Source organism: Pezoporus flaviventris, unplaced genomic scaffold (assembly GCF_033815535.1).
Source record: "Pezoporus flaviventris isolate CSIRO_AGI_PZ_B2104156 unplaced genomic scaffold, CSIRO_AGI_Pfla_v1 ptg000078l, whole genome shotgun sequence".
Classification (NCBI taxonomy): Eukaryota; Metazoa; Chordata; class Aves; order Psittaciformes; family Psittacidae; genus Pezoporus; species Pezoporus flaviventris.
Genome location: NW_026892626.1, coordinates 9,154,155 through 9,176,640, shown reverse-complemented (window position 1 = coordinate 9,176,640; position 22,486 = coordinate 9,154,155). Strand labels below are relative to the sequence as shown.

Below are 22,486 nucleotides of genomic sequence, written 5' to 3'. Positions count from 1 at the left end.
ATTGAGAATGAGAAAGGAGAATGAAACGAGTGTGGAAGAGATGACACTTCAGTGAGCATTGTCAAGAAGACTGCTGCAAATGCAGCATGCAGCATAGCTAGGGGAGGATTAAACCAATAGGAAGTTTTGAGAACTTAGACAATGTTAATGAAGACTCCAGTGCTCTAAGATTTTTCTTTTTTTTGTTTTTGGCCTGGGGTAGAGGCTCCGCTTCTTTTGCTATTTCATTGAACAGTGTTAATATTTGCATGCTGTTTATTTCTGACGCCACATCAGTGCTGAATTATAAGTAGGACTTTGGGGAATGATTTCCCCAAGGGTTGGACTGAAACATTTTTAGATTGAAATTGATTTTTACTTTAGGGTTTTCAATTTTGGAAAAGCAAGTAGCAGCATCTTCTGCATTGCCAATGAAAAATACACAAGCAAAAATTACCTCCCTTTACAAATAAACAGGAAATATTTAAACTGAAGATTAAAGTATTAATTCTTAATACATGGTTAATATCTGCTAAACCCACTTTCTTTTTCTAGTGTGAATTTGGCAACTTTGGCCTTGGGTTATGTCTCCTCTTCTGTACTGGTATGTCTTACTATATGTAGAAACTTAATAATGTGCTCTAGATTTTAAGGTCATGATCTTATTAAAATTTATATGGCTTCTATTCTGCTCATTGTAATAATCTTCAGGCTGCTACAAAATGTGACAGCATGACTCTTACTCTGGGTTCCTGGCTGGGCCTCCCAGCTGTACCTGCAGTGACACTCTACCGACATGAGGATCCATCTTTGGTATGTTTGGCTTCTCAGTCATTGTTCTCAGAGTCTTGAAACTGTAATTTTGATTGTGGTGTACTGCCTTGTTCTTCACAAGCATCTAAATTATAATTTGCAAAATCTTGCCTATTTAAGATGTGGCATATTCCATAAGCTGCAAAATTGGAATAATTGAAGAGAGGTTAATAATGGTTTGTTTATTGTTTGTTTTTCCCTTTAGTCCTTAGCAGCTGGGCTGACATCAAGTCAGCCTGTAGAGAAGCTCCGAGCTCTGCCACTGTGGCTCTCCTTGCAGTACCTGGGCCATGATGGGATCGTGGAGAGGATAAAGCATGCCTCACAATTAGTAAGCAGTAGCTGGTTGGCACATTATTTATGGATACTATGCTTCTTTGAGTATGGGTTAGAGGCTGTTGTTAAGAATCCTCACCAATTGATGTAGTTGAAGTCTCCAAGCAGAAACAGAGTTCAGATAGCAAGGATAGTACAAGTGATATCCAGAAAACAGTTATATTTAGGAATGTTTTTATAGTAGCCATTAATACATCTTTTTTCATTATTTGATGCACTGTAGAAGAATCAACTAAAAATACTGTAGTTGTTGACAGTATAGCATATCGGTTCATACTGTGTTACAAATTATGAAAGCAGAGTAAAAAGTGTTTGGGGAAGGGATGTGCTTTTACTATTAGATAGTATTTTCTTTTTTAAATGAGAAGGACTTAATCTTTGTTCTTTCTGAACAGTGAAGTAACAAAATCACTTCATTTTTGTCACTTCTTTATTTAAACAATTTTGCTTGAAAGCTGTTCAGAGAAAGACTTTCTCATTTTCCTACTCGGCATTGTATTGATTTAAGTAATAGTAACTTATAAATGCCTGACAAAAAGGACTACAAAACATTTCTTCAGATACAGTGGAAATTGCACTATTTCTGAAGTTGAGTCCTAGTAAGAACCAATATAATGTGTTAGCTAAAAAATGCATTGTTTATTGGCAAAGCATTTTTTCCTTAAAGCTACAGCATTTAGAAAAAAAATCAAAGAAAGGCAAAATGGAAAGTGTCTGTAATGGTTAGTGAAGAAGCTATTGGCATGAAAGACCTAAAAGAATGACAAAGTACCATTAGTCATTAAAATTGTGTCATGTGAGATTGATCTGAGCTTTTATACTAGCCTATTAATAGTCTTAAACCACAATTTAAGAATATCTTTTCTACTGAAAATAATTTAGAAAGCCATCCAAGCCAGTTGCTATGGTAGCAATGAGAAAATTAACAGTTCTGATACGTACTGTGCTTTAGTTAGTCAACAGAGTTATAAGATCTCTGGAACTTTGTCAACAAATTTACAGATAAGAAGTGGATGAATTGCTGATATATGGTAGGGGCTTGCTCAGAAACAGGAATTGTGATAGTGACTTTAATGTTTTTCAGAATAATTTTCAATTTCTAAAACTATGCATTTGTTTTTTCTTCTGCTGCGGTCTTTTAGAGTCAAAGGTTGCTGGAGAACTTGAAAAACCTGGACTTCATTAAAACTTCGGTACTGCATTTAATCCTTTGTTTGTGTAGCTTAGTCTTTGCTTGTTAAATGATATGAATAACTGATTAGAAAAAAAATTAGCAGTATTACTGAAATCATAATCACTGTTTTGAAGACGCTTGGTATCTTTCTAGTTAAGTTCTGGTGTTCAGTGAAATTGTGGCTTGGTTGTGTGTGAACTCTAGACTGTATTTGTTCCATTGCTGTGTGCTCATGCACTCAGTGGAGCTGACAGAAAAACGTGCAGAAATTGTTTCCAGAGATGGATTCAATTCCATTTAAAGCATGGATTTGTTCACTAAAACATTCATGAAACGAGTTTTCGTAAGCCTCCCTAACACAGTCTGGTTGTATCTTACCCTGCTGTTGAGATGAAGATATGAACCCTGTGAAATTGTATGCAAAAACTATCCAAGCCGAGGTTTTTACACCAAAAATAGCTTTAGAAATTACATCTAATGTATCAATTCCAAATTTAGTTTCTGTGAGATGTCCTGTTCAACAGGATCTGGTGGTTTTATCCCCCCCTCTACTCCCAATTTTAATTGACACTTGATGTATAGAAAATAGTCAGCTTGGTTTTCTGGAGCAGTAGATAACTCATGGGTCATTCCGAGTGAAAACAACCATTTTTGTCAAGGCTCTTTTTCCAAGAGTATTAGTGGCCTTGGGAGTTCAAGTTCTACTTCTACTTAAATCTTGTGAGTTTAGGATTGTGAAATGTAGCCTCGGACTGGGCAGCTTTTGGAGGCAATCTATTTCCCTTATCCCCAAAGCAAGGTCAGTTATAGTCTTGTTATTCCTGCTGGAACTTTCTAATGATTCTAGGGTGATTTCCAGGAGAATTTTTTAACATTAATATCTGAAAATACTTAAAACTAAATGAACTGCTTAATACAGTGTATTTGCTGATGAACATGCTTAGGTGCCTTGTTTTATAGTGCCCAAATTTTAATTACACATACCTTAAATCAGTACATTTCTGCTTAAACTGAATGATGATTTACTTTCCTACGTTTACAGATACATTTCCTTGCACTCCTAGAGTTAACTTCTAATACTGAGATACTGTGAACATTGTTACTGCTGTCAAAACAAAATGATCTGCTTTGCTCAGCAGCCTAATGCATTATACACAGTGTTAAATAGATTGTCACTTTTTTTTTTTTAAGGATTTAAGTTTTGGTGGTTGGGTTGTTTTTTTTTTTCTTCTAAGGTTGAAGATGAGCTGAGTTCACCAGTGGTGGTTTTCAAGTTCTTCCAAGAATATTCAAATAGAGGTATGTGATTTATTTAAAGACAAAACAAAATAATAAACCCCTCTCTTTAAAAAAAAACCTATAAACTACTGATTCATAAAATGAGTTTGAAGTACATGTTACTTACTTCTCTTGTGTAACATGCTTTGAAAAAGGCTGTGAATGCTGGTTGTAATCCAGGGATAGAATCCATGTATGTGATAGCTTCTTTTTTTAGATAGACTGCAGTGTTTTAAATTTTCATAACAAGTAATTTTCTTGAGTGAGAAGAGATTTGCATATGATTTTGATCTTGAGAGCAGATGCTGGAAGTCTCGTAAGCTGCAAGCTGTGTTTGAGCGTACTGATGGGGGAAGGTCTTCCTTGGTTTTGTGACAGGATTTTGCTTTGTGAAAATACTGGTTTTATTTGCACTGGGGCATTTGAACCTCAAAACTTAGGTATTTTACTATTTGTTTCCTGATTTATTCTAGTATTTGTCATGTTCAGCATACCATAAAAGAAAAAAATAATAGTCCTTGTTAGTCTGCTTGAAGTCCAGGAGATCATGTAGATGTGTTACATTACCTAGGAAATGTAATTGTCTTTTATCTAAATTTTAGGTTGCCTTTTGTTTAATTAAGTAAATAAAAATCCACTTCTGTGATTCTTGTATCTTTGGATTCAGATCAAACCTCACGTGCTGCACAGGCCTCAACTATTCAGCACGCCATAATAAGCAGCGAAAGACATGTTTATGACACTTTCAATCAGTGGGTAAGAATGGATGCTCTTTCTCTTTAGGAAAAAAGAAGTGATAGTGGGATGCTTCCAGGGGTTCATCAGTAACTATCAAACCTCAGGTAGACTAATTTGATAGTTGTTCTTGACCCGATATCCTTTGCAAAACTAGCGGCCATTCTGGATTTAAAAGATTATTTGCTCTGAGGCAAAGTTGCTTTCACATTTCTGATTATTTTACATGTAATAACTACTGAAATTATATCTTAAGTTATTGGTAGTGGATTATTTTCCTTGGTCTGTGAGAATATGTGAAAATTTCAGGAGTTTTAAAATCGGCTGATGCTTCATTGCCAGCGTGTGTGTATTCACAAATACAGTCTTTGCCACGTCTCAAGTAATTCTAGAAACCTGTGCTTTCAGAGACCTGAGCAAGCGACTGTTTATAACTGGTTTGGATCTATTGCATAATAATGGTGGCATACTAAACAACAGTGACAGTTTGGTAGAAACTTCTGACTTGTAACACTTGTAGTTTATCCTGAATTTTCAGGATTTTAAATGTATGCCGAACTGTGTCACATCACCAGCAAGCTAAAGCATTTTGTTACAGAGGGTGATTTTGAGAAATACAGAAAACTCTGTTTAGCATACAGTTCCCCTTAACTATGGGAAGGGTCCAGGCCTGAGTCAGTGACTGCCAGACCATGCTTCGTGCGTCTCTAACTGTGCCATATCCCTTCAGCTAGGAGAGCAGCTGGCACAGCTGGTTCCAGCCAGCGGCGTGGATGTGGTAGAACTGGAAGATGAAGGCACATGTGTGCGTTTTAGCCCACTAATGACTTCTGCAGGTAACAGTCACTTAATTCAGCCACTTGTAAAAACTGGGATTTGCTAGAGAATTGTACAATAATCTCCTGCTGTATATGCTCAAGAAAATCTTCAGTGAATTTTCCTATGGTGAGGATTTTCTTACAAACAACACTGTATTAGCTTTATCATCCTGCTCTGCCCTGGCAATGGGTGCGTTAGTGGTAGTTCAGCTGTTGTGGGTGACATTGCCTTGCTACCTCTGCACAGAAAGCCTTCTACTGATCACTTTAAATTCATTAGGAAACTCAAAGGGAGAAGCTCTTAGTTTATAACAGTTATAAAAGAAATATGAAGGATAAATCATCCCTATCTTTCCTTCTCTCAGCTCCTTAACTCAGTATGTTTGACCTTTCTGTGCAGGTATTTCAACACTGAAATGGTGCTTGTGTTCAAAATATAGCTACTTAACTAGAAGAGTTGTTTACTAAACCTCTAGGGTTTTCTAAAATTACAGATGGGGGGAGGGAAAGAATTAAAAAATTATCTGTGTTTTGGAAATATCTTAAATGCCATGTTTAAGCCATCACTGTATACATACTTCATTTAGACTTGGCAGATGCATAGAGCAACTTGCTGCAAGGTGTAGGGTGTTGCATGGTATCGCCTCTTGGCTTGCGTGGGGTGAGTGGCTTAGGCTATCAAAGCACTTGACACTGATGGGCGAGGTTCCTGGTGTACACAGAAAAGTAGATTTTGGAACAAAACTGCTTGGTGATGCTGTGATATTTTGTTTTGGGATTTACACCAGCATGGAAGTTGATTCGTCATCTCTTTGGCTGTGGGAAGAGGAATTTTCTGGTGCTAGCTGTAGATGTAATGAAAAAGGGTATTGTCCTTTTTAATTTGTAACACCAGGAAATCCTTTTTGTTAGCTTATTTTAAACGAAATCCTTGGGTCTCTCCATTTTGATGTGTCAGTGGATAGATAAGAAAAAAAAAACACTGTTACAGAGATAAAGATGCTTCAATGCTATCTGTAAATTATATTTATGATTGACTTAGAGTGGCTTAATTCAGACATCTGTGTGACACCTGTTCATTGTTATCACGCACTAATGCATCAGCTCTTTAGTTTTAGGAACTGAAATACAAGATATTGATCAGTTAGTAGACTGCTTAAAAATGAAGATACCAGTATTGACAAGCACACTGCAGCTGAGAGAAGAATTTGAACAAGAAGTGAGAAGAACACCAGGGCTGTTGTATATTGAAGATCTCAGCTGGCCAGGATTAGGTGTTGTAAGGTAAAATGCTGCCTATTTTTTCATTCTCTTTTTTGATAACGTGTGCATGAACAGAAAGGAATGCAGGGTCTCCTTAGTGGTGATCTGGAGGTGTTTGCTCGTTATAATCTGGTTTTGCACCCACTTGAAGCTTTTGAGTCCTGTTTTTTATTTTTGTTTTTTTTTAAGAAAAAGCTTAAGACCTGTTTAGAGAAATTAGGGCAACAGTTTAATATTGCAGGCAGCATGTGGCTCTGTTAGATGGAAATGTAGCATGCAAGTCCATCCTACTTTATCTAGACAAGTGCAGCTTACATTTTATTTATAATGGGCTTCATTTAAATACTGACTACCACTTAACCCTTCAAGTGTCTGTTATGACTCTCTCATACAGTCTTCTGAGAAGGATTCTGAATAGTCAGAACAGTTAAAGTACAATCAATCTATTAACTAGAAATCTACTGTGTTCAGTTCCCTTTGCAGCAGCAATCTTGTCCCACCCCAAAATCTCTGATTACAAATGCCAGTAAACTTGTTGATCTAAGCTGTGATGTCCTGAGATTTCAGTTCATAAAATACAGAAATCTGTAGAAATATGCTAAATGTATATATACTTTTTGTACATACTGTAAAGTGAAGTTACTGTCTTCTGTCTTGGTTTGAAGATACAATTATCACAGTGATGGGAAGAACGATGACAAACAAGAAAAAGAACTAGAAAAAATCAATACAGAACTTCTGAAGAAATTAAATGAACTGGAGTCGGATCTCACTTTTTCTTTGGGTAACTGCACTACTTAAAATATGTCTGTTCAAGCTAATGGTCATTTTCCTGTCTGTGCTGTAATGGTTCAGTAGGTCATTTGTACACAGGTTAGGGTCACACTGCTATATATACGGTTATTGTAGAAACAACATCTGTAACTTTTTCTCCTCATTCCTGTTTCAGTTGGTAAATGTTCAGCAGGGTGTGAGCAAGGTGCACTGTTGTCAAAAACACTTGTGAAAACTGACTTATGGGTAACTAGACCAAGAAGGGTCTCCGTGTCAGAAAGAATAAAAGCTGCAGTGTTCCTCTTTTACATCTGTAAACTGAGCCTTCTCAGTTAGCGCTGTAACTGGTGAAAGCAGATCTTCAAACCCCACTGACCAGTTCACTGCATTCTATGGCTGCATTAAAAGCTTCAGATGACTTTCATGATGATTAGCAGCACTTTCACACGGACACAATGCCACGTTATAGCTGAAGGAATAGTCATGTGTGTACTCAAACTCTGATGTCTTTCTAGTCAGCTTTCAAAAATGAAGTGCACTATAATTGTGGAGCCAAGTAACCTGTAAATGGCAGAAAGTAATGAGTTTGAAGCATATTCAACGCTGGTATTTATTATACAACCCCTTGGCTGTCTAAAATTTCCACTGTTTTTTTGACTAGGTGTTTTATCTTCTTGAAAACCCACAGGTCTGAGGTTTTTTAGTTGCATCATTAAATACCTGTGGAGATACTGTCCTTAATTACCAAAGCATGCGTGTATGCATTCAGATTTCCAGATTTGCAAGCATGAGCAGTGCAACTATTGTGAGGATGGATTTTTGTACATCACAAAGACTTGATTCTCCCTGTGCTCACAGGTCCAGAATTTGGAGGGCAGAAGAACTGCGTTTACATTGGCATGGTAACTGAGGATCTGGACTTGTCAGAGTTAGTTGAAACAATCGCAGCAACAGGCAGAGAAATTGAAGAAAATTCAAGAGTAGGTATTAATAAATCACAGAGTTTTCCAGAACCTTTATTTTTTCCTTTCCATACTGGCTTCAGGACATGGTTTTGTTCTTTGTGAAAGTAAAAACTGCACTTGCCTGGAATTACCGTGGAAGTGATAATCTCTGTCCACATAAGGAGAACTTTTGTTTAAAGGTTTATGATATTGTAAGGGTGTCACAATTTATGTTCATGGTCCTCTGTTCAGTAGTTCTAATGGAAAACTTCAGTAGTACTGAAATCAGTTCATTTTATCACTCCAGTTTAAATTGGCAGAAAACCAAAAAAGGGATGGGGGGGGTTGATTGGAGCTGGTGTTTTCTCATCACAGCTAAATGCAGTGGGATCAAGATTGTTTCTATACCAGCTTTAAGGTGAGACTGTGCCCTAAAATGCGTGGAAAAAAAATTAAATTGGTAGCTTAAAAATGGAAATTACAAATTACCTGTTGAAGTAATAAAGCTGATGATACAACTAAAGCATTTCATAAAAGCATTTACCTGGTGAGAGTTCTCCGTATGTTTTAGGAAGTAGAATTCCTAAATGACTTGCATTACAAATGAACGTCTATCCTTTCATTCCTTTAGTGTTGGGCATTTATTTCTTCACCTAAAAATAAATAGAACTTCAGAAACCCTTTGTCTGTTTCTGCCCATGGGAATATATTGATTTTGGCAATGAAACTTTTTCTGGTGCTGTTTTCTGGAGACATCTCTGCCCGCCCTTGACTCCTATGTTGCTTTGTGGGTGAGAGGAAGGATGCTCTGCCTGTAGAGCATCTTCTGGTTTTTAATTGTAGTAGTTGAGAGATTAGGAATCAAATGCTGGGACATGGGCCACTCTGATCCTGAAGCTTTTAAGGTGGAGCAAATAGTGGAGAACTAGGGAAGGTGCAGTCCTTGTAACCAGCTACACTAAATCTGTGGTTCTGAAAGAAGCTCACACTATTTGATCCAAAACAGAAGCAAAACCAATCTTTGAGGCTGATGTATCATTTAGAAAACTGGTGTTTGGTGCAAGAGGGCAGCTTTTAGGAAAAAAACTTCATTATCAGCAAGCCCTGAGGACACTCAGGTAAGTATGTTAAAAGGCAGAACTAAAACTCAAGGCAAACATCTTGACTGGACCAGAAAACCCAGTGGTGGTTCTCTGTACCCTAACTGCAGTCCTGTTGCACTCCCTTCTGCAGTCAGTACTGTGGGGTGTTCAGTTGCTGTGGTGGTCAGTTCTGGCTTGCCTCTTCCCCATGGAAAAGGAGCAGCTTCCTCATTTTCCTTTGGTTTTATTAGCTAACAGTAACCCAGGTTTTTAGCATTTTGGAGGAAGTGCCCGTCAGCTGACCTTATGCCTTTAATGCCTTTAATATTGCCTTTATATTGCACTGCCTTTAATATTGCACTGTGCAATATTAAACCCCATATCAGGTTATGGAAATTGGTCTTTGTCTGGCACAAGACAAAACTGTGACTTTTTTTTGACTACTTGAGTTTGTTCATTTATTGCCCCTACAGTTCACCCACTGAACTGCCTGTCCTGTGTGGTGTGAAATGTCACTGATGCTGGGATCAGACTGGCAGTCCTGAGCTACCAGTTAAACTTGAAAACTAAAGCTAAACCTAGACTGACACATACCTGGTCAGACTTAACTGTGGGGGTGGTTTAAGTCCTGGGTACTTCTGGAAGCCAAACCCTGCTCTTTAAACCGAAAAATCTGTCAGATTCAGCATCTGATGAATGCTTATGTGGTGAGCAGATATTTGAAGAATTTGGGTCACAGGCTCATTTCCAAGTAAAAGAAAACTACTTTCCAGTCCTGTCCAAATCGACATCCTGTTCTCTGAGTGTGGCTTTTAAAAATCGTGCAGTCAGCCTCTACATTCTTTAATTTGCAGTCAGAATGAATAGTGATTGTCAGATACTTTCTTAAATTGGAATAATATCTGACTACTGTGTCTGCATAATCAAAACCTGAACTAAAAAGACAACTTCAAGCCTTAATAATATATTTTTAAATATAATTTCTGGTTTTTATTAGCTGTTGGAAAACATGACTGAAGTTGTTAGAAAAGGGATACAGGAAGCACAACTTCAGCTTCAGAAAGCAAATGAAGAACGACTCCTGGAAGAGGTAAGGGCATAAACATTAGTTATCCAGTAACTTGAAGTAACTTGTCACAACGTGGGTTGTGTGCTCACCAGCCAGTGATTGTGTGCTTTGCAGGGACTGCTACGACAGATACCTGTAGTAGGCTCTGTGCTGAACTGGTTTTCTCCATTCCAAGCCTCACCAAAGGGAAGAACATTTAATTTAACAGCAGGTAGGACTTGGTGCATCTGTAGCCATGTTATGTTGTCATTAGAACTGTTTCCAATCTTATACTGAAATTGCAACACACTTTCTTGGGCTGATTTGATCACGACATAACTCGCCCTCAAGATGCAGAACGTGCTCTTCACTGTTTCTGTGAATAAGTCAATCTTTGATCCTTACTGTGCAGTTTACTTTTTGTTCTTGCATGTTGAGTCACATTTAAAAAAAGCTGTATTAGACCTTGGGATTTATTAATATAGGAATCATTTCTGTGACTTCTGGCTACATGCACTGCAGCAGTTTGATGTTTGGTATGTAAATATGTAAGCTGGCAGCGTGGCTTCCCCGTGTATATACTAGTGTATCCTCAGGGTGGTTGCAAAGCAGCAATGTTTCACAACATTGTGAAACTCGTGTTTCACAGTGCTGCTGGAACTTGATGTCTCTGATATCCTGCTCAGAGGTATCCTGTCTCTGATATCCTCCTTCTGTGGCTGTGGCCACACTGAAGCACTGGTTTGCAGACTGAGGAATATGATGCCTGACAAGGATGGGTGAGAACTAGCTGAGGATTAGCATGGACCTGGCTTTGGGGAAGACAACAATGAATGGAGTGTTACAATGTAAAAGACTATTATTTTACTAATATATTTGTAATTCATGTCTGCTGTTGTGAATGGAACTGTCTGTACCTTTTACAACTTGCAGACTGATGTACTAATGCAGTACTTTTCTAAAAGCATAAATTTGCACTGTAAAAACTGTGGCAGAGTCTGAATTTGGCCAAGTGTCTGTTGGCCCCAGAAAAACAGCCCAGCTGTCTGGGTGTCTCTGACTTAAGTCTTCCTGCTGTACTGGGAGCTCGCTATCTGAGTCTTGATGCACCAGTGGGGAGATTATGGTGGAGAACAGCAAGGTTTCCTTGGGAATACTTTGCCCTTCCATGCACACTGCCCAACAGCTAGGACACCTCAGGTGTCCAGTGGAGGAGGGAGGGAGGGAGGACAACTGGATGTAGCAGTGTTGTGCAGGGAGTGTAGGAGACATTTTATTCATCTTTGCGTGTCCCCAGTTTGCATACTGGGAGATGGATTAACAGCCAGTGGCAGGTTCACCTCAGCCTGGCACGTACAGTTTCAGAAATGTGCATTAAAAATAAGATTGGTGCATACCTTGTCCATGCAGCGGAACACAAAACTGGTCTGGTTTGTGCTATATTTAACTTGGTATTTTTTGTTTTTAACCTGGAGGCTCTCTGGAATCCACGGAATCTATGTACATGTCAAAAGCCCAAGGAACAGGCACTACTCCACCACCAACTCCTACTTCCAGCCTCACAAAGCAAAGACTCCCTGGTAAGTTTCCATGTCTTAGTTTTACTTCTAAAACTTGCTAAAACATCCTGCACAGGAAGGCCCACATGATTTTCCATCTTTTGTAATATCTGGAGCTGGAGCTCCTCTTCTGATGCTTTTAAGTCAGTCTTTAAAACTTGAATATAAGCATGGCATGCAGCAGCACCCCAGTCTGTGTTCTCCCTCAGAATTCTTCCTGGGACTGCAAGATGCTGTTATCCCAGTAACTGACAACTTGCCCATGGACTCTGGAGAATCTTCCTCTGGACTATTATGAGGTTCTAGAGTTTTAAAAATGAGTGGGTAAACAAGCCAAAAGTTTTATTTGAGATAAAAGCATAATGTATAATCATGTATTTGAGCAACTGCGATTCTTTTACTACCTAAATGGTTTGTGGACAAAGTAACTCTAAGGCAGAGATCTGTTTAATTTGTGGCACTTTCTGCACAGTTGTATTAGAATTAACGTAGATATGAGTGGTGGGAAACCCATCATTTTAACTCACCTTTTCAGCTGGTTTGGCTCTAGCCTGTGATTTCCAGTGCAAGGTTTTACCCTAAAAGGACTTTGTATAGGCAGCTCGGTTTTTAGTTGAATCTCAACAGCCTCTGTGTAGACAAGATAAAGCAGCCCCTCGAGTACCAGGCTGTGACTGCAGCTGATGTTCAGGGTACAAGTTTGCATCCAAAACCAATCAATCAGTTTCTTTGCGGTTGTCAAATTCAGGTGCTTTCTTTGAAACTGAACTTGTGTGAACCACACTCTGCATTTGCTCCCTCCATCAGTGCTGTATTCTTCAAACACTTTACAGGTCAGAAAGTCTTTAAAAGGTCTCTCAGAAGTTCTGATGCACTCAGTGAGACCAGCTCTGTCAGCCACTGTGATGACCTGGAGAAGACGGACCAGAGAGCCTCAGCTCTGTCCCCTAACCAAGAGCAAGGACCTCTGGATACACAAAAACTGGAGGAGCAGAAGGAGGTGGCAAAGGCAACAACAGACACTGAGGCCACTCAGAGTGCCCAACTGCCACGTGACTGCACGGAGGCAGAGAAACAAGGAAGTCAAAGATAAAATCCCGACTGTGGATTTTGGACCTTGCAGAGGACGCCCGTGCCCAGGAGGCAGGGCATTAATGATGCATTGAAGATGTGAACAGTGCCACACACTCATACAGTAGTAGCTACTGTAACTTATTAACTGGGATTTTGCACAAATATAACTTCCCCCATGGGACAGAGGTTTGTCTTATTGTACATGTGTTACAGTTGCTTTAATCCTCTATATGTCCGTGTCACCAAAGTACTAGTGAAGTTTATTCAGTGCTCATAACCATTTGTAAAACCAGTTGGCAGTTACTTTTCCTGTAGGAATCTAAGCATGATAATAGCTACTAACAAACCAGTCAGCCATGCACATGATTAAGAATACAGCTGCACTCAATAATTACAAAATGATCTTATTTGATGTTAATACATGTTAAAAAAGAATCAACTGCCAATTGTTCACCTTTTTAATATCTAAAATCCAGTTTAGCTCCTGCAGAACACCCGCTGCAGTCACACTCGCTCCTTTTGCTGCTGTTTTTCCCCTGTAACCAAGGTTGCCAAAGGGCTGTGGTACGGTGAGCGCAGGGCTGGCTGAGGTAGGCATGGAGCAGGACATTGCCACCAGCCACCTCCTCCAGCTTGGCCCAAGGTAAGTGGAGACTCTGTTAACGAGTTTTAAGCCTTTTAGAAAGAACTAGTGCCTCTGCATGCTGAAACCTCGCTTCCGCCCCAGAAAGAATCACCAACACACCATTATTTTCCTTTGCACGGCCTTTGTAAACCAAATACTATTGAACACATTTCTGTAGTGTAACTGGAGTTCTTCCTGTTGTGTATTTTTAAAGATAGTTGTAGTAAAGCTTGAAAACCCAATACATTTGTGATAGTTCAACACTTATTTTTTGAATAACAGCAACTTACCTATGGTAGGAATTGTACAGAATCAAATTCTATAGGTTACTTACACTACAGCACAACTTCATAGTGTCTGGACTACTTAATGAAAAAGCAAAGCTTTGGATAAACCTAAAGTTAAGCTGTACTGTCTTCCCCCCCCCTCCCCCAATTACCTTAATCTCTTCGCTGCAAACTGTCAGAGCCTCATGTGGAAGGAGATCTTTGTAAAAGCTTCCTTTCCCCAAGGAATCTGAATCTGAAGAAAACGACCCCATCCCAGTAGAACTGGATACAAGGACTGTACTTTGCCTCACTGGTGTTTTGGTTGGCTGTTTCTCTTCCCCCTGGCAGGTACATGCACACCATGATGGCTGTAGCAATAGTAGGACTGTCTCTGATTGATAATCAGTGAAATCTGGGGGTGTTGCATTGTTCTGTTTCTGATCTGGCACTGGGTGCCATGAACAAGGGTGATTTTGCTGTTGGGGTTATTTATGTAAATCAGCATGCCGTTTCTCTGAAGTGCAAACACAGTTAAGTTGCCTGGTCTTCCTCATGGGTTTCTTTGGTGCAATGAAGTATGTTAATAAGAGTAATTTGCTGGGGATAAAGTTATCCCCACCAAGATTAATTTTTAATGTTTTTATATTTGGAAGTGTTAAACCAGTAGTTTTGTTGGAATAAGCTTCATTCTTTAGATACTATCTGAATGTTTCAATAAAGATTCTTCAAATTATTACTCTTGCATCAAGTTACTGCTGCAGGCCACTTCCCTACAGATCAGTGTTAAATATGTGCTGCTTGCCATCACTTAGGGCGGAAAATCATCATCTGCAGTACTTACCAGTGTAACAACAGACCTCCTTACCTTCTCAGCACTGCTACCTCTCTCTCTGTGCCCATCGAATTACTTCATTGGAGCAATAAACCAAGGCCAGTTCTTTTTCCAAAGCAGCACTGTCTCTTATGTAAGTAACGCAGAAAAAGCAAGTTCCTTCTGGCAAAATACTTTATTTTGAAAAGTGCAAGACACTGGTGTTGGTGACCAGCAGCTCTGCAACACACAGCTCTGCTGGCACGACTGTGCTTCCCTAAAGCAGTCGTGGTTTTTGGTTCCAGGTTAGATCTTGTCAGAACAAACCTGTTCCCATAACCCTTCTTCGTTTTTTTTATAGATGCGAGGTTTCCTGTCAGGAAACAGGGAGCGAGATGGAAAGGGGTGTTCTTTTAGAAATGTTAGTGTAGATCTAATGTGGGAGACAAAGTGGGGCGGCTCAGCCAGGGGCGAAGTGGAAAGATTCTGAAAGACAAGACGGGAGCGAAAGCTGCTTGATATTGAGCACAAAGTTCTCAGTTATTCTGCCTTTTAGTAAGACAGTACCCCCCTTCCCAGCAGCACCGTGGGACAAGTTTTGACAGACCCTACCCCTCTCTCTGCTCAGCTAGAAGGAGAAAAAACAAGACAGTGTCAGATACCTGTAAAATCTGTTCATCATCTTGTTGCAACCAGAAATCCACATGTGGGAACGGCCTCCAGAAATAAGGCCCAATGTGCAGTTGTTCCATCTTTGCATCGTAGATGTTTGTCAGCTGTAACAACACAGGAAGCTTGAGTCAGACAAAGGCCTACACGCCAGCAAGAGCCAATGTGTGCACTTCATCTTGAGGGCCTTAAGCTACTGCTTCTGTCTTGGATGCTGCACGTACCAGCTCAGCCCCACTCTATCCTACTGCACCAGGATTAACTGGTTCTTCTGACAAACGCCACATGGAACTCTAGCAACAAACCATCCGCAGCAGGAGCAGGATGGGATTACGCCTGTGGCCTGAAATCTCTTTATGTAAGTTACCCCCTGGGCATCACAGCACATGGGAGCTATACTGCACAAGGCACCCCCTTGCTGAAGTGGTCTGGTCCTTTGCCTCTGCCCTTCTATCCTTCTCCTTTAGTGACAGAACATCACTAAAGCATTTTTTTTCCTCAGTTCTTTGACATTTCACTGCCCCAACTGGTCTCCCAGCAAAAACCTCCCTCCCTGTTATTTTTACTCACCGTTGCTCCTGTTAATATGTGGGCTGAACGCAAATCCTCATCTGGCCCTTTTTCTGGGAAGGTTGCAGGGAAAATCTCTGCTGTTTTGACATTCACAGCTGGTAGGAAATAAGAGTTTAAATGCAGAAACAACTAATTCTTACAGAACTTGTTTCAAATGGCCACGTCCCCAGCGCAACTGCATAGCTGGAACTTTAGAACCCACCAAATACTGTTCGGTATTTCTCAGTGCCACAGACCCCTGATCCTACAAGAGCTTATTTCTACTTTCTTTACATTGGCAGCATTTCACTGTTCCAGAAGGACATTTTCAGAGATACTGAAACTAATCAGAAAAAGCACAGAATGAACAATGAAAAGAAGGTGGACTTCCAATCCCAAAAGCGGTGCAGTAGCTTCATACTGAGAAAATCCCAAGTACAGTTAAATGAAGTAAAATCTGCTTGTACACATGCACAGCCACTTCCATGTGTGCACCCACCTCCCTGGGCACCAGAAAAAAACTTCTACCTGTACCTACACCTCCTGCAGCGGCACTTAACTTTTAGAACAGGTTTTAACCAGTCATTAGCAGCTGTCCATTTACTATTGGAATGTGAAAAGCAATCTAGTTACAAAAACACAATTGAATTCTAACTTAACTCACCTATTCCATAAATTATTGGAAAGTGAATATCCTCTTCTTCTCTGTCATTTAGCTCTGTAAGAAAAAAACCCAGCTGTCAGACTCACTGGACTTTGGATTATTTTTCTAAGCAGCATTCATTTAATTGTGTGTTACCAAAGAACACTGATGAACGCTGAGAACATGATGTTGCCAAAAGAACTATGGAGAAGGTGGTTCAGGTCAGCACTACCACACTTGGGACCCAAAGAACTCATCTCCAAAGAGCATGGCCAGTTCCAGTAAACAGCTGCTCCACTTCCTTCACAGGGAATTTACAGGGAAAAACCCACAGTGCAAAACTGCCACAATGCCAAGTTTCAAAGCTGTACATCACCAAGAGTGCTAAGCTGTAACAGTGATAAGCATGGGACCTGAACGCAACAGGAAGAGAAGAACTTCTTCCTTTACATGACATTGCACACTATGAACTGACTGGATGAGTTTATGAATCCATATGGACGGGCAGGAAGGAAACCAGAGGTCTATAAGGATCATTCTCAGCTGCTCCTTAAGACACCCACCAGTACACAGCCTCTTTCAACAGGACAAAGGTGGTGAAATAAACTGGCAATAAGCACAGGCACTTTGTAAGCAAAGAACTTTTGCTGCATCATCTATGTGACATCACCACACACACCACCAGCAATAAACCTTGAAATTATAAGTCGCCATGGAGAGCTCGTGCTGCTCTTTCTTACAGGACAGATGAAAAAGCCACGGGTGGAAAGACCCCTGCACTTCTATTTCAGTGGCAAAAGACACTTCAAACCCCACAGAACCATTTTCTTACCTGTTACACAGAAAGTCACTAGATGAACATCATCTGGCTGGAGATCGAATGCTCCTACAGCAACAACGACAGCAGCAATGGGTAAGACTGACTGGAGGCAAAGCAGGTGCTGTACATAGACGAGGGGCATTGCCAGTGCTTCGCACTGCGGGATGGTGGCAGATCCCTAATGCCCTGGCCCTAGATAAGGCAACAGAGCAAAGAGCATCTGGCAGACTTGCTGCAAACTATGAAATTAAAGCCACAGCTACTAAGTGTAACAGTATTTACAGAGAGCAGCCACTTGTAATGGCAAGAACATGCTAGAAGTGTTGTGCCACCTCCTCCTTTTACTGACACTGGTTTAGCTCTGGCATCACAGCAGTTCTGCTTTAGTTCACTAGTCATTTAACAGCTTGCATTTAAATGCATTTGCCTCACGTGTTACATATATAGTGCACAAACCCAGTCTTTCATTAGCTATGAATTAATTTTGCTTTTCATCATCCCACACACTAGGAAAAAGTAACAAACAACTCTCTTTCAAAGCTGTAACAGCAATATAGTGTTATTGTTTCAAACTGCATGAAAATCATTAGGTTGAAAGAAATATATTAATCAAAATACTTCATTCTTTACAGAACCCTCACACACCATGTAACACAGGTACCAGGAATCAATGGTGCAATGGCCATGGGGGTGCTTCCCAGGGCTTTTCCCAGTTTGGTTTTCCTCCTTGTTTACCCCCTTGGCCACCTCCCTCCGCTCCTGACATCTGCCCCAGCCCAGCCAAGCCCCCTCCATGCTCAAGAAGTGCTCAGCAGAGGCCAGAGCATCTCCAGGGAAGCTCGAGGTGCTTTACTTTTCCCATTTGTTTGTAAAGCACCACAGTCACTTCTCTGGACTAGAGGTTTTATAAACAGACACAGCATCTTTCAGCACACAATTCCAAACAATACTTAATTTTCCCTCATCACATTAATGAATGGTAACTTGATGAAGTCACTACATGTATAGATTTAGACAGTGACAACACTTGAGCAAGATCATGCAGCGTATCGGCCGCAGAGCTGGGGTCAAGCCCAGCTGAACTGGCCCCAGTTCTAGAGGCCAGAATATAAATCAGGAAGAAAAGGCAAGTTTAGAGCCTCCACCCCACACACCTGTCACAGGCGAGGCTTCAACCCCATCCCCTCTCCACAGCAAGTTCTCAGGTAAAGAAAACACCCTTCAAAACAAACCCAGGTCTCTTTCAATTCAGTGAGGGAGCTCAGATTACAAACAAGCTTTACCCAAATCCAATCAGAACTGGTTTTTTTTTGGACATGAGAGTGGAAAAAACGTGAACTTACTAAGAAGCTGATTAGTAAGTTTTTGTGATAACTGCCTATCATCATTGAAACCTCCAACTAGGTGCACTTCCAGCCTAACAGAGATGGAATAACAGGAAACAGCAATTAAAAAGACATCCCAAAGTGAACAGCTTTACAAATTAATCCCCCCCACAAACTGCAAAGCAATCATCAGAGAAGCCTCCCTGGTTACAGGTCCCATGGACCAAGCTGGTCTGCATTCCAGAGCATGTTACAGTAACTCACTCTCGACACTTCAGGGATCACCCAGGCAACAGCACAGATCAAGAGGCATTACACACATGCAATCCTCTCCAGCCCCGAGGTATCTCCCATGGTCAGAACCTCTGGTTTGGACTGAATGTGGTAACCACCTTCCAGTTCCCAAGAAAAGGTTCGTTAAACAGGAAGAGTTTTCCCCCATGACCTCCTCACAACTACTCTGGACCATACAGCAGGGTTCGCTCTGAGCAGTGTCTATGTAAAGACAAGTCCTGAAAAATCATGAGGTTTTCTGAGACCGTATCTTCTGAGCCAATTGATTCTTAGAAAACTACAGGGGCAAAACCCTTCACATCCAGAAAGGACCTGGTTTGCTAAATTCTGTTTCAGAGCTTTTTTGCCCCCCACTGTCCTGTCCCCCCATTTTTTTTTTTTTTTAATTTGCACATGCATTTACAAGACCATCAGCCTGGAAGGAAAAATATAAAACCAAAAGCAGTTCTTTGGAAAATTTCACATATCTAAAACCAAAGTTAACTGGGAACCAGTAAACACAAATCCTCACAATGACATTTTACAGAGACACTACTCGGGACAGAAACCGCTGCTAAAAATACCCTAAAAATCATCAGTTAGGAAACCGCTTTCAGTTCACACACGGTTCCCAATCAAGAGCTATTTCCTGCACAACTGCTGTGTCTGAACCCCATATGATCACATAAAAACTCCCCACCTTACAAACTGCAGTAACCTTTGTGAAAACCAATGCACAAGAAGTAAGAGCGGAGCTGACCTTCCACATCCTGCGGTGTCAGAGAAAGATTTTACTGAACTCATGATCAGGGACACCTCAGCTTCTGTGTCTGACCCATCACAGTGCGTCAAGCAGGTGGCTCCACTGCCTGAGGAAGACAAGAGAAGACATCAGCATCACTGCTGGAGGCTGTTATGTTACCATAATTGAGGTCAGTAGCAGTTTACACTACCGTAGTAGTGCAAGAGCTACATCCACCAGCACACTGCTACCACGCAGCACAGCGGCCTCCAGCAGAAGACGTGGGCTGACTGAGGCAATAACCTCTCTGTGTGCCCCACCATAAACCCACCAGAGCTCATATGAAGCACACAGGTGCCCTCTGGACCAGGACCTGGGCATGGCTCTGATGTCAGAAACCCAGGCACATTGCCAGGATCCTTCCACAAGTTCTGGCCCTGTTGTTATCAAACCCTGCAGGGCAAACTGCTGAACACAGCCACCACAGTCTGCAACTGCCCCTGGCCATGGGAGCAGATCAAGTTTAGGATCCACTCAATGAGCAACCAGAACATGGAACCTCTGACAGCAAACACACCAATTCTTTAGACAAGTTAAGTTATTCAGTCACCAAGTGACTTTTTTGAGATTCAAGTTTATATAGAGGTAATTGTAGCTTATTTTATTAATGTAGCATAAACCGATGCTAATTCATTACTTCAGGGGTACAGGTTTTATTCTCAACATCCTTTAAAAGTACCTGTGTGTCGGAGCACAACTATATGGCAGGTAGTTGCATCATCTGAACCAAGAATGGAAACTGAACCTATTTTAAAGGAGAGAAACATCATAAGAGCTGCGCTCTCACAATCACTGCTGCAATAGAAGAAAAAAAACCTTTACATTCCTACACACCATCTTTAGGGGTCGTCACTGCAAACTCTCTCTGCTGGACATAGAGAAGACCTTTGGGCTCCACAATTTGGGCAGGCTGACTTCTCAGAAGTTTTGCCTTTTCCTAAAGATAAATGATAACAGAGACTACAGTGGCTGAACTCTCAGGTGTATCCATTACTTGACAGAAACACCACCTCTGAAAAGCAAAGGCATCCGGGTCAGAGAGAAATATACGTATTTTGTGTTATGGAGTACTCTGAATTTGGAGAATCTTTTGCCTACCTGCCACTGATCCAGTTAATTGTTAAATCCCAGCATTCCATACACACACAAAACCCTTTTCCTTAAGATGATAAAATGGCAGCACAACTAAAAAGCGAGAGGCCTTGGCAAAGATGCATCAGACAGCACCAGAACTGAGCTTGGAAGCTTGATCAGGAAACTTCTGAAATTAAAAAGTTTCTGTCTTCTACTGCCACAACCCAGTGTATTTATTTAGTACTCGATCAAACACCGATTCGGTACCCTAGTGCAGGGAAGCCCAAATTCCTGGGCTGTGACTACACCAGTGCTGTGACAGGGCAGGGAGCGCGTTTCCATCCCGGGGCCCAAAAAACACCTCACAATTTTATCACATTTCCACTGGTTTTCTGAAAAAAAATCATTTTCTCTGAAGACATCTTTGGACCAGAGACATCCTGTCAACCAGCTCTGCTCGGCAGTTCCGGGCTCACCGACAGGATTACAACGCTTATGTTCTGGAAGGGAGGTTAATACCTTCCCAAGAGTCTTTTACCACGGTGTTCGTCATTCCGCGCAGAAAGGGACAGCCCGAGGGAGCCGAGGCACCCGCAGCCCGCCCGCCCTCCCGCCGCGACCCTCCTCAGGCCGGTACCGCGGGCCTTCCTCAGGGACATCGGCTCCGCTCGTCCCAGTCACCCCGTGCCCCTCCGCTGCCAGCGCGCGGGGAACGCGGCGGTGCCCGATACCTCAGCGCGGACACCCCAGCCCGGGTCCGCCCCGCTCCAACACCCGTCTCGCCCTGCTGAGGCGGCGGGTCTGCTCCCGGGCCCCGCCGCTCGCCCCCGCGCCGCATTCTCACCTCGAGGTGCGGGTAAGCGCGGATCATCTCCGCCGTGGGCCGCGCCAGGTCGACCCGCTGCCCGTTAACCAGCAGCGGCATGGCGGGGAGCGCCCGCGCCCGGAGGCGCCTCCGCGTTTCCTCCCGAGGGCCGCGCCGGGCCCGGCGTCGCCGCGCGGGGCGCTGGGAAACGGCGGCACCGCCCGAGGAGCGCCCGGGGACCGGGGCCGGGGCCTGTGCGGGCCCGCAGGGGCGGCCGCCTGAGGCGGGGTCAGAGGCGCCGGCCGGAAGCGTGCCCGGACGTGTCACAGCCCAGCGGCCCCCGCTGCGTAGCGAGGCAGAACGCCCCCGCGCCAAGCGGCTGCGGGATCATCCCAAAGCGGTTGCATGGCATCGCTTTGGGCACAGCCGCAGTCACCCGCTAACCCGCGCCGTTATCCTCCCCCAGCAGCCACAAAACCGAACTTTCAGACAACCCCACAGCCGCCAGGTTTTCCTTGAAGAGCGAGTCTGCTCCTCCCGCTGGTCGCGGAAAAGCTATCGCGGTGGCAGCGGTTAACGCACGCTGCAGGGAAGGGGTCAGCGGGGACTGGCACCAACGGGCCGGGCCGCACAACCCCAGGACTGCCAGCTCTGCCTCTCCCATCACTTATGGACAGAAGTAAACAGTTATAGCGGATACTCTCTTTGAAAGATTCATTTCAAAATACCTGTATTTCTCAGGTAACGCAAGATTCCACCTGGCCATCAGCACTCCTCTGGGTACAGCTGGTATTCACAGAACAAAGTCTCTTTGTTTGAAGCAAGCCCCTTCGGTACACAAATGTTAGGTGTATAAAAATATGTGCATCTCCAGCACAAACCGTTCAACGTCTGCACATGCTTTGTTATACCTCACGTCGCTTACATCTTTCTGTAAGATG

The 22,486-nt window shown here is 42.2% G+C and overlaps 2 protein-coding genes across 4 annotated transcripts in view; one reads left to right on the top strand and one right to left on the bottom strand.

The window, feature by feature from the left end:
- The window catches only part of PDXDC1 (pyridoxal dependent decarboxylase domain containing 1), a 103,490-nt gene extending 88,986 nt beyond the window's left edge, over positions 1–14,504 (top strand). For both annotated transcript variants that reach the window (XM_061473412.1, XM_061473410.1), the window contains exons 10-23: positions 535–583; positions 691–792; positions 998–1,123; positions 2,271–2,321; positions 3,538–3,601; positions 4,248–4,336; positions 5,046–5,151; positions 6,246–6,417; positions 7,062–7,180; positions 8,029–8,150; positions 10,194–10,286; positions 10,380–10,476; positions 11,720–11,824; positions 12,637–14,504. In XM_061473412.1, the coding sequence (XP_061329396.1) occupies positions 535–583; positions 691–792; positions 998–1,123; positions 2,271–2,321; positions 3,538–3,601; positions 4,248–4,336; positions 5,046–5,151; positions 6,246–6,417; positions 7,062–7,180; positions 8,029–8,150; positions 10,194–10,286; positions 10,380–10,476; positions 11,720–11,824; positions 12,637–12,896 (1,555 nt within the window). In that variant the 3' untranslated portion in view covers positions 12,897–14,504. The remainder of the gene's footprint in view (positions 1–534; positions 584–690; positions 793–997; positions 1,124–2,270; positions 2,322–3,537; positions 3,602–4,247; positions 4,337–5,045; positions 5,152–6,245; positions 6,418–7,061; positions 7,181–8,028; positions 8,151–10,193; positions 10,287–10,379; positions 10,477–11,719; positions 11,825–12,636) is intronic.
- A 298-nt stretch (positions 14,505–14,802) lies between these two features.
- Positions 14,803–21,755, bottom strand: NTAN1 (N-terminal asparagine amidase). 2 transcript variants are annotated; one of them, XM_061473373.1, is made up of 10 exons: positions 21,585–21,755; positions 20,501–20,603; positions 20,346–20,411; positions 19,625–19,733; positions 18,610–18,683; positions 17,279–17,332; positions 16,468–16,521; positions 15,822–15,919; positions 15,245–15,358; positions 14,803–15,068 (listed from the first exon to the last, which is right to left on the bottom strand). In XM_061473373.1, exons 1-10 carry the CDS (start codon positions 21,663–21,665, stop codon positions 14,889–14,891), a joined length of 933 nt encoding a protein of 310 aa, XP_061329357.1. In that variant the 5' UTR covers positions 21,666–21,755; the 3' UTR covers positions 14,803–14,888. The 2 variants fall into 2 exon arrangements, with proteins under 2 accessions (XP_061329357.1, XP_061329358.1); XM_061473374.1 differs by lacking the exons at positions 20,346–20,411; positions 20,501–20,603 and having other exon boundaries at positions 14,804–15,068; positions 21,585–21,721.
- Positions 21,756–22,486: the final 731 nt, after the last annotated feature.

Coding starts and splice junctions, on each gene's coding strand:
- NTAN1 (XM_061473373.1), bottom strand. CDS start 21,665: ATGCCGCTGCTGGTTAACGGGCAGCGGGTCGACCTGGCGCGGCCCACG. Junction 19,734..20,345: donor AGTTGTGCTCCGACACACAG/GTACTTTTAAAG, acceptor TGTCTTCCTCAG/GCAGTGGAGCCACCTGCTTG. Junction 18,684..19,624: donor GACACCGCAGGATGTGGAAG/GTCAGCTCCGCT, acceptor CATCTCTGTTAG/GCTGGAAGTGCACCTAGTTG.